The sequence below is a fragment of the Kryptolebias marmoratus genome, linkage group LG18 (genome assembly GCF_001649575.2).
Source record: "Kryptolebias marmoratus isolate JLee-2015 linkage group LG18, ASM164957v2, whole genome shotgun sequence".
NCBI lineage: Eukaryota > Metazoa > Chordata > Actinopteri > Cyprinodontiformes > Rivulidae > Kryptolebias > Kryptolebias marmoratus.
Genome location: NC_051447.1, coordinates 4,730,054 through 4,740,179, shown reverse-complemented (window position 1 = coordinate 4,740,179; position 10,126 = coordinate 4,730,054). Strand labels below are relative to the sequence as shown.

General features: G+C 43.7%; 2 protein-coding genes across 5 annotated transcripts in view; both read left to right on the top strand.

Moving 5' to 3' along the window:
- Window positions 1-125: 125 nt before the first annotated feature.
- Window positions 126-6,648, top strand: LOC112450066 (zinc finger protein 180-like). 3 transcript variants are annotated; one of them, XR_005234419.1, is made up of 5 exons: window positions 126-2,246; window positions 5,440-5,690; window positions 5,796-5,960; window positions 6,093-6,220; window positions 6,290-6,648. XR_005234419.1 is itself a non-coding variant. In XM_037981268.1 (5 exons), exons 1-5 carry the CDS (start codon window positions 1,574-1,576, stop codon window positions 6,383-6,385), a joined length of 1,281 nt encoding a protein of 426 aa, XP_037837196.1. In that variant the 5' UTR covers window positions 129-1,573; the 3' UTR covers window positions 6,386-6,648. The 3 variants fall into 3 exon arrangements, 2 of the variants coding, with proteins under 2 accessions (XP_037837196.1, XP_037837195.1); XM_037981268.1 differs by having other exon boundaries at window positions 129-2,162; window positions 6,041-6,220; XM_037981267.1 differs by having other exon boundaries at window positions 130-2,246; window positions 6,041-6,220.
- Window positions 6,649-8,343: 1,695 nt separating this feature from the next.
- Window positions 8,344-10,126, top strand: part of thop1 (thimet oligopeptidase 1) — a 5,945-nt gene continuing 4,162 nt past the window's right edge. Inside the window, exons 1-2 of one of the 2 annotated variants that reach the window (XM_017404499.3) lie at window positions 8,344-8,479; window positions 9,089-9,295. In XM_017404499.3, the coding sequence (XP_017259988.1) occupies window positions 8,467-8,479; window positions 9,089-9,295 (220 nt within the window). In that variant the 5' untranslated portion in view covers window positions 8,344-8,466. Of the gene's footprint in view, window positions 8,480-8,545; window positions 8,664-9,088; window positions 9,296-10,126 lie in introns of those variants that run through there. The other variant, XM_025003345.2, reaches the window with a different exon arrangement.

Here is a 10,126-nt window from a genome sequence, read left to right as displayed (position 1 = left end):
TTGACAATTTTAGTAGCACAGAATACATTAAGCCCTTTAAGTGCCCCGTCTCAGTTGTTTTCTGTTTAATTTCAAATTTACTTCTTTTTCTGTTACCTCTGTTGTTTTGTTTTTTTTGTTGTTTTTTTTTTTTTCTTAGCTATCTACTTTTTATCCATGTACTTATGGAAATAATCGATGGATTTTTATTTTATTTTTATGTGTCTTGTTTTATTTATTTATTTTTGCTGCAGCAGCAGCAGCAGATGTGTTTTATTTTGTTTTTTTAGGGCTGAAATGTTCCAAAGTTCCGTTCATTCAGTGTCAAATGAAGCGGCTCTGTGTGTGGTGGGGGCACAGGTTAAAGTAAATAATTGAACTCTTTAAATGTTTAACTGCAGGAAGTCTCTGTGAACTCTGAGGACATTTTTATTTAAAGAGGAATAACAACAAGAACACTGAAACTTATCTGCACATGAAAAATGTTTTCTCCTAACAAATGTATGTATTTATTAACATTACTATGATAATATTTCTATTGGCTAACACTAATTTTAACAAAATAAAAGCTTTTGGACGTCTACTGAATTGTTGGATCAGATCAGGGTTTGACCTTTCACCTCTTGTTTCATTCTGAGGATGAACCCAGAGTTTGTTTTTCAGGTTGAACAAACTCTGAGTTAACTTCCCCTGACAGAAGAAACTCTGGGTTTCCTCTTCCTGGAAGGCTGATTATTTTATGATTCAATAAATCTGTTTTCTAACCCTGAGCTAAGAGCGTGCACGTGTGTCATACAAATAAAGTTGAAATAAAACTGATGTTTTGATCTTAAATATCAAATAAAAATGTTATAAATGGGTTTAAAATTTGAAGAAGCTGGACGGAGTGATGTCAGCGTGTCTTCTAAACCTTTTTACGCAGCATGTGATAACAGCAGAGGTAAGAGGAAGAAAAGCAAATAAACCTATTGTTTTTTTTATTTGTTTGAAATTATATTTTTGCTCCAAGTTCTGAAGGCGTCAGAGTTTAATGCTGACCTTTGTCTGTTAGCTGTGATGCTAACAGCTAATCAGTGAAACGCTAGTCTTAATCTCAGATTTGTGTCTCAGGCAGCCATTAAATCCTTCAGAAACGAATGAATATCATGGATCAATTAGCTGCTTTCTGAATGAAGGAACGTTTATCTTTATCTTGAATAAACCAGTGTAATTAAAGGAGATTAAAAGCACAACAGAAACATTCCCAATAAAACTGCTACAAACATAAAAACAGCTTTTGAAATAATTTATATTTTTATTTAGTTTTTTCTCAACTCTCTTCTTGTTTTCTAAGTGGCTCTAATACATCTTTGTACATTTGTTGTGATTTTTATCGTGAAGACGTTAATTTGATCAGAAGGCAGCCCGGATTGACAGCTGAAGGGAACCTGCTGGTTTTGTAGAACCCTCCCTGCCGGGTCAAAATACAAAAGATTTTAAATGAAAGTTTTCTTGTAAAACTTTTCGATAAACTTATTTTTCTTGTGTCTTTGTCCTTTCAGCTCTCCCCCGGCGTTTTGTCTGCTACGAGGACCGACAGCTCTGCAATCTGGAGATGAGTTCCGGACTGGACCGGGAGGAACCAGAACCTCTGCAGATGAAAGAAGAGGGGCAGGAACCAGAACCTCCACAGGTGAAAGAAGAACATGACGAACTCTGCATCAGTCAGGAGGAGGAGGAGGAGGAGGAGGAGGAGCTGGGGCTGGGGCTGAAGGAGGAGTCTGATACCTTCATGGTAACTGTTGACTATGATGACAGTGATAACAGCGGACCAGAACCAGAACCATATGGGGGCCGCCTCCTCTCTCAGAACTCTGCTGAGCCTGAGAATCAGAATCAGGAAAGAACTGATCAGGAATGTCCAGGAACCAGCAGAGATGAGGCTAATTTATGTGGAAATTCTCTGAAATGTGACATTTGTGGCAAAGGTTTTACACAAAGCTACAATATGAGGGCTCATCGAAGAACCCACACAGACGAGAGACCGTTCTCCTGTAACACCTGTGGGAAGAGTTTCAAAAAATACAACAACCTGCTGGTCCACGTGAGAACCCACACCGGACAGAAGCCATACTCCTGCAAAACGTGCGGTAAACTTTTCAGCCAGCGTAGCAACCTGACCTTCCACATGAGGATCCACGCAGGTGAGAAACCCTTTACCTGCACCACCTGTGGAAAATCTTTCACGTCCAGGGGCCATTTGACCATTCACATGAGGACTCACACAGGTGAGAAGCCTTATACTTGTGATATATGTGGGAAGTGTTTTGTTCAGAGCGGCAGTCTGTCGGCCCACAGGAGGGCTCACACTGGAGAGAGACCATATTCCTGCAAAATGTGCAATAAAACTTTCGTAAGAAGTGACGAGTTAGCGGTCCACGTCAGAATTCACACGGGAGAGAAACCCTTTGCTTGTAAAGTTTGTGCTAAAAGCTTCAGCAGAAGTTGTCACCTAACGATCCACATGAGAACACACACAGGTGAAAAGCCCTATTCCTGCAGAATCTGTGGGAAGAGTTTTAGCGAGAACCGTAGTTTAAATTCCCACATAAGAACCCACACAGGCGAGAGGCCGTACTCCTGTAAAACGTGTGGGAAAAGTTTCACCGACAGCCGGAATTTGAGCGCCCACCTGAGAACTCACACAGGTGAGAAGCCCTTTTCCTGCAGCACCTGTGGGAGGGGCTTCTCTGAGAACCGTACTCTGACGGCTCACATGAGAACGCACACGGGTGAGAGGCCATATGTCTGTGAAATCTGTGGGAAAAGTTTCACCCAAAGTGGTAAATTGGCTTTACACGTGAGGAGTCACACAGGTGAGACGTCCCAGGCTGATGACGGGTTGACTGAAAACAATTAAAAAAGCTTAAAAGGCACTCTGATGAGAGGATTTAACCTTTGGGTCGGCCATCTTGCTTGGGTTATAAAGATCATGAAGCTTCTGGACGACCTGTTTTCAGTTTCTGTGAACTGATTCTAAAATCAGTTATTTATCAACTCTGTATTGGAAAAAACCCCGAACATTTTGAGTTTTCTTTTCTTTTTTTGTTTGAAAGGTGAACTCTGTCAAAGTGAAGTTTAAATCCAACACATGATGTTCTTTCTGCTGTTAAACAATATGAAGACTTCACTCTGGAAGTTCTTTTCCTTGATTTCATGTTGTTTTTATTTGAATGGAGGCCTTCAGGGCACATTTTCTGATGAATCTTTTTTTTCTGTTTTTAGTCTTTTTGTGGGTTTGTTTGTTTATTTTTGCTTAAATTAGAAAAGCTCATGAGAACAGAGATGGGATCATTTATATGTTTGGATATCAATTTTTTTTTCTTTCTTAGATTACCCCTAAATTCCCCCTCAGCTCCATTTTAATTTTAAATAAAAAGAGCACCTGAAGATGCCACCAGCCTCAGTTTGATCAAGTGTCTGTTTGTCAGACGGTTCATTTCGTCCTTCCTGTTCTGTTTCTGTTGAGTTCCTCTCTGGCTCAGCTGCAGTGAACCAAACTGAATGTTCAGGTCCAACAGATGATAAGTAAAACTGCCCCCCTCATGTTTAGGAGTTAATCTGCTGGAGTTTCCTTCAGGAATGAAGACGAGCAAATCTGTACCATCGGTGTGGTTTTTACACATTCGGCTGCAGCCTTTCTGTCAGAATCCAGATCCAGGGCTCCAGAATCCCAGGAACTAAACTGAGACAAGTTTAGGACGCCTGAATCCTGGGGACCAGCTGTCCTCCAGCAGGCTCAGCTGAGTCAGATCCTGGTTCTAAGAGCACATCATGTTTACAGGTTTATCTGCTGCTTCAGAGAATTTTAAAGTGTCTGAAATCAGATCAGCCTCTGAGAGGCCATAAAACTAGTTCTGATTATTATTCTCATTCCTACCACTTCCTGTGGTTTGAGGGTTATCTGTTTGCCCAACATCATGAAACATTTATTTCCCAAAAGAATTATTCTGATTGGTCCTTTTCTTCTTTGAGTTACTCGTCTGACTTTCAAATTCTGTTCACAAAGTCTTGACATTTCCAGCTCAGATAGAAACACTGAACAAGCCTTTATTTCCATAAAAATGTTTGAATAATAGTTCAGTTTATCCACACAAATATCAGTGTTTACCTACAGAACTGTAGTTGTTTTAAAGACACAATTCGTGAGAAGATGTGAACTTTTCTATAAGGTAAAAACCCGGAGAACACAAGTCAGCTTGGTTCCTTCTGCCATGAAAAGCAGGATTTCCTCCTCAGCTCAAGGACGAGGACAGATTTATCTCCATCCTCGTGTGTTTTGATATAAAAGAGCTGAAAATAACCAAACCTCAGCAGTCCATCCTGTGAGGTGGTACCAGAGACCCTGTGGGACCGGCGCCAGGGTACGGTGTACGGACTGACAGGTGAAGGTACGGAGCTTGGAAATCCTTCCAGCAGTTTCTCTGCAGGTCTTAATCAGACAGAGTTCTGCTCCCCTCAAAGAAGAAGTTTGGAAAGTTTTTTTCAGTCAATCATTTCTCTCCTTTAACACCAACTGATGTCGAACTTTATATCGTTGGAAAGTCTTATGAGACACTTTTACAACAAGGTGCAACTTTTAGAACTTGTGCATCCAAGGAATGAACAACACGGCTAAACGAGTCACTGTCTCCAGAATCTTATTCTGTCTCGCTGCAGTCAGATTACTTTTAATGTTCTGTCCATGAGAGAGTTCCTGCCTCATTATCACATCATCTCCATACAGATTCTTCTGACAGAACCTTGGTTCAGTACTGCAGATGGTTCCACTGTTGTCACAGACACACCTGATGGTGATGGAGGCCTTATAAACCAGGTCCATCTGATCAGAGTTCTGTCTGCGTTTCTGTTGTCTTAGCCTTTAAGTTCTCAGTGAAGGAACAGTGAGGATCTCATGTTCTTCAGGTCCCGTCTTCCTGGGACGCCAACCTAATGGTCTGTCTTTGACTTCACCAGGTCTCACAGAACTCGATCTGTCGTTTGGAAATGGTACCAGAGCTGACACCACAACCTGCAGCCTCTCAGCATAGCAGAACACCAGGTTTTATTTGTCCCATTGAACGGGCCTTCTTCTAACAGAACAAACACAGTGTGGTGATGAATGGAGCGCAGTCAGAGACCTGTCAAAGAGACCTGGACGCAGCACTAGAATCTCAGAACAAGTCAACACCAACAGAAGAACACTGCCGGTGATTTTGGCTCTTTTTTGGGGGGGTTCTACCCAGACGTTTAGCTGTGCTTCTTATTCCTTGGTGCTCCATCATTACAAGCAGTTATTCATAAAAGTGACTAATCAGGGTTTCCAACAATCTAAAATACATCAGCTGGTTTTATTAAAGGGGAGAAATAAGCTTTTATAAACCGCAGATCTTTTCATGGTGGCTCTGATTTTGTTCTTACAGCCTGTTGCTTCTGTTTCAGATGAAACAAAGCTTGCCTGTCCTGAGCGCACATCGTCCTCCTCACACCGTCTCAGTGAGACGTCCTCAGTCCAGAGAGGAGACACTCCTGGTGACAGACCTCAGGACGTGGAGGACTCATTGCTAGCGGACCTGGAGGACAAAGTCTTCATGGCTGTAAAACAACCTGCAGCGTTTGAAGTCATTGAGGCCAGCTCGAACCGCGGCAAAGACAAGCTGTTCGACAGAGAAGGGTTCTGCTACACCGTCAAGGTAAGAACATGTTTGACTTTACTGAAGAAGGAAACTTCGTCCTCCACCTTCCTGTCTGTGGCGGCTGATGATAAATGTCAATCCACTCTGTCCTCGTGGATCCAGAGAAAGTCTGGTGTTGCCACCTACTGGTGGTGTTGTGTGAGAAGAAGGAACCACCGCTGTCCAGCCACGGTGATTCAACGAGGCCAGGACTTTATTCCTGGGAACAAGTCCCACAGTCACCTGCCAGAACCAGGCAGCGCCTTCACCACCAGGCTGAAAGCAAAGGTATCAGCTGCTGCTTTCGTCTTTATCAGACACTTTCTGGACACAGTTTTAAGATCAAATCTGCACCGTTCTGTCTCCAGGTGAAGTCCTACGCTAAAGAGCACGTCTTCTGTTCTGCTTCTGCCGTCGTAGAACACGTCATGGCTGACTTATTGCCAACCGACTCGTTTATTGTCCCGAACCCAACCAACCTGGTGAGGCAGGTGAACCGGGCCCGGCAGACCCGGAGGCCCAAAGAGCCGACAGGAGTAAACTTTCAGGTAAGGAGAGAAACTGTACTGCTGTTCTTCACGTTCTAATCAATCTGAATTCACGTTATTTTGTTTCAGCTCTATCAAGACCAGCTGCAGCTCGTCGCTCCGGGTCCACTGAGCCTCCGGGAGCCATGTACTGGTCCGGACCTCCTCCCTTTGGGACAGATATGACACTGACGATCAGACAGAGGGACCATCTGTTGTCAAAAGCTCCTGTGACACTTCAGCCCCCCACCCCCCGCAGGAACGTTACTTATGATTAAATATAACCGTTAAATTATTTTCCCTGATGAAGAACATCAGATATTTTGGATGTCAGGTTTTATCCAAATGCTTGTTGTTGGCTTTACACAAACACTCTGCTTTTATTAAAATATATTTTCAGCCATTTATTTGACTTTCTCTCCTGGAAATAAACGTCTGGAAGCTGTTCAGTGTTTGAGTGTTTCTGACTGTTCTGTTTAAAGTCAGATGAGGAACCGCAAGAAGAAAAGGACCAATCAGAATAAATCTGGGAATCAGTGTTTCAGGACACGTTTGTGATGTTTTGGCAATAAAAATAAAAATAATGGGCTTGACATTGTTCAGATTCACTGCTCCGGTTTACTGATGCAGATTTAACCTGTTTTTGGTTTTAGACGAACATAATAAAATGTTTTTAAGTTTAATTTGAACAGAACCATCCGCCTCAGGACCCTTGAATGTCCAGGCCTAACTGCCGATGATGTCAATTAATAAAATTGATCAGAATCTGATAAAACTAAAGTTCTAAAATCTACTCCAGTAAATTAAATCAGAAACGCTGCTGAGGTGGGTACGATGGGACTGGTGGTAGACCCGTAACTGTGAAGAACTGGTTCCAGCTCCTGATCCAGAACTACCTCCAGCAGCAGAACTCTCAGTGGTTTCCTTTTTCTCTCTCATGGTTGTGGAAAAGTTGCTTCAGCTCATTGGTTTCTGCTCAGCTCTCTGAAGTTCAGTCAGGTTGAGGTTCTTGACTCTGACTGGACCGTTCTGTTGTAGATTAGCTGCTGTGTTTGGGATCATTGTCCTGTTTGGTCCAAGCTTCAGCTGTCGGACAGATGACCTCACATCTGACTCCAGAATCAGTCAAAACCATCAGCCCTCCACCACCGTGCTGACAGCTGGGAGGAGCTGTTTGCTGCAGTGCATTCTGGGTAAACATGGGTCTGGTTCTGGTCCAGAAGTCTTGTGGTTCCTTCAGATGAACCTAAGTCGAGCTGCCATGTTGTTTTTAGAAAGAATAGGCTTTCACCTTTGACCTTTGACCTGTTAACTAAGGCCTGTAGAGTCTGAGATGGAGCTCATTCCTCTGAGCACTGCACAGACTGACCTTCAGGGTGAAGATCAGCAGTTGTCCTAAATGTTTCCTCCTGTGAATGATCTTCCTCTCTGTAGAACGATGGACTCCAGGTGACCTTTGACCTTTCTCAGATTGATGGGGAGCAGCAGCTGCTTCTCTGAGGTCATTGTTGATGTCTTTCCACCTTGACGTTGTGCAGAACCTGCTGATGATCCTGAGGAAGCAGCGAGGCTGGAATCAGTTCTTCACTCACAGCTTGTGTGTGTGTGTGTGAAATCTGTGCACAAATAGTAAAACAACAGAATCAGTATTAATGTGTTTACCTTTAGGAGTAGTTTGAATGTTTTTAGACAAATTGTAGGAATGGATTTATTCTGTTCTGAAATAAAACTGCTCAAGAATAAAAAGTTGTTTTATTTAATCCAGATATTTGACAGAAACACGTTTTACCTACAGGTCGGTGAAACAGATTGATTTAGCTGTAAATGATCTCCTGCAGCAGCTTAAGGTTCTACAACAGCAGAGGATCCAGTTCAGCCTACAGCTCAATTTATTTAGATTTTAATTTGGTTAAAAGAAATGAATGGATGGATGGATGGATGGAGGGATGGATTGATGGATGGATGGATGGATGATGGATGGATAAAGTCAGGCAGTATTTTTTAGCCTAATTTGCTGTTTTATGTCTCAAACTTTGATCAGATTTAAATAATTTATATATTTTTAACCTCTAAGTTAGTTTTAGTTGAATTCAGTAAAATATTTTATTAAAATAAATCATTATTTCCTTAAATGCGCTTTATTCAGCTTTTATTTTGAAACACATGAGCGGAAATGACGCCGCCCTCTATAATCCCGATCCTCGAGGAGTTTCCCGTCATTGAAGCAGACTAACCGAACCGAACCGAACTTCTTCTCTCAGTGAACCATGGGGCCGACAGGTGAGTGATACCGGGACGGTTTTCCCGCCACAGAAGCGGTTTCACTGGGAAACGAGCGGCGGGGACGGCGGGAAATCTGCAGCACGCGCCGGTGCTAACAGTTAGCTTAGCATGCTAAAACCTGAGACAGGTGGCAGAAAGTCAGCTGGAGCTGCATCCGAACGGAACCAAACGGAACCGGCTGGTGGGTCTGTTCGGGTCGTGTTGAAGGTTGTTTTTGTTTGTTTTAGCTCCAGGTGTTTGTAGCAACATGCTAACAGGTTCATTAACCCGATCAGAGGGCTGTGTTCTGACCCAACCTGAGAGGAGAACCTGTATATCCAGCAAAACATCAGCCTGATGATGGCATTCAGGGAAAAGATTCTGGATCTGTTGTTTTCTTGTTTAAACTAGATGAAAATGTTGAATTTAACCTTTAATTATTAGTTAGCTGGTTCTTTGTGTACGGTGGCCCTGAAGGCCAAAACACACCACACACGAAAATTAATCATTTCAATGAGGGGATGTTTGTTTTATTAGTTTTTCTGAAGACTTCTGGTTTTATTTTTGATGTCCTGAGAGCTCACCCTCTGACCTCTGACCTTTGACCCGCCCTCACCTGTCTCCCAGGTGCGGTGGTGTTTGGCAGCCCGGTGCCGGTCTGTGCTGAGAACCGGCTCCGCTGGGACCTGAGCCCCGAGCGGATCCAGCAGCTGTCCGACGAGCTCATCAGCAGCACCAAGAAGGTCTACGACGGCGTGGGCGCCCTGGAGCTGGACGGCGTCTCATTCGAGAACACGCTGAAGGCGCTGGCTGACGTGGAGGTGGAGTACACCGGTGAGACTTCCTGTCTCAGTCCTGTCTCTGAACAGTTGGACGGAGACGTTTGGATTGTTGAAATGTTTGTTTTATTGGTTAATGATTAATTTCTGGGAGCAGAAACAGAAAACAGAGAGACAAACGCTAAAACCATCAATTTATTAATAATTCTGTTTAAAACAAACAAATCAGAGCAGGAGGCACTTCCTGCTGGAATCGATAAAACAGATGACGGTCCTCATTGTTGGAAATTAAATCTCCTAAAGGTCAAAGGTCATCTGCATGTGTTTGTGCGCTGTGCTTTAAACCCAGTTCATGAGCAGCAGGGTGTTCTGATCTGAGGTCAGAACCTGGGAGGAACAAACAGAAGGAACCTGAAGAACTTTATCAGAACTTCTAGTTTCTCCTGACAGACCTGCAGCTGCTGGTGAACCTGAATGTAAAGACCACGTGGACCCGCTTGGCTCCTCTTTGTGTCTCTGTGCTGAAGCTGAATCAGCGGAGGCCAGTTTGGGAATCAAACCATCAGCAGTTTGTGGAGAAAACAGCTGAACCAGCTGCTGCTTTGTTCTGAGGCTGCTGAGGCCCCGAAAACATGCCGAGACCCCAAACCCCCCAAAACCCATCAGAACTGATCCAGACCTTGGAACTGAGCCAGACCCTCAGCTGTCCTGAGACTGATCCAGTCCCTGAGCCATCCCTCAGGACAGATCCAGCCCCTGAGCCGTCCCTCAGGACAGATCCAGCCCCTGAACCATCCTGAGACTGATCAAGTCCCTGAACCGTCCCTCAGGACAGATCCAATCCCTAAGCCGTCCCTCAGGACAGATCCAGCCCCTGAGCCGTCCC

Bases quoted from the DNA above. Each gene is read 5' to 3' on its own strand.
- LOC112450066 (XM_037981267.1), top strand. From the start codon at position 1,574: ATGAGTTCCGGACTGGACCGGGAGGAACCAGAACCTCTGCAGATGAAA. The intron at 5,691-5,795 runs GTAAGAACATGT...TCGTGGATCCAG, and splicing joins GGTTCTGCTACACCGTCAAG to AGAAAGTCTGGTGTTGCCAC. The intron at 5,961-6,040 runs GTATCAGCTGCT...TTCTGTCTCCAG, and splicing joins CCACCAGGCTGAAAGCAAAG to GTGAAGTCCTACGCTAAAGA.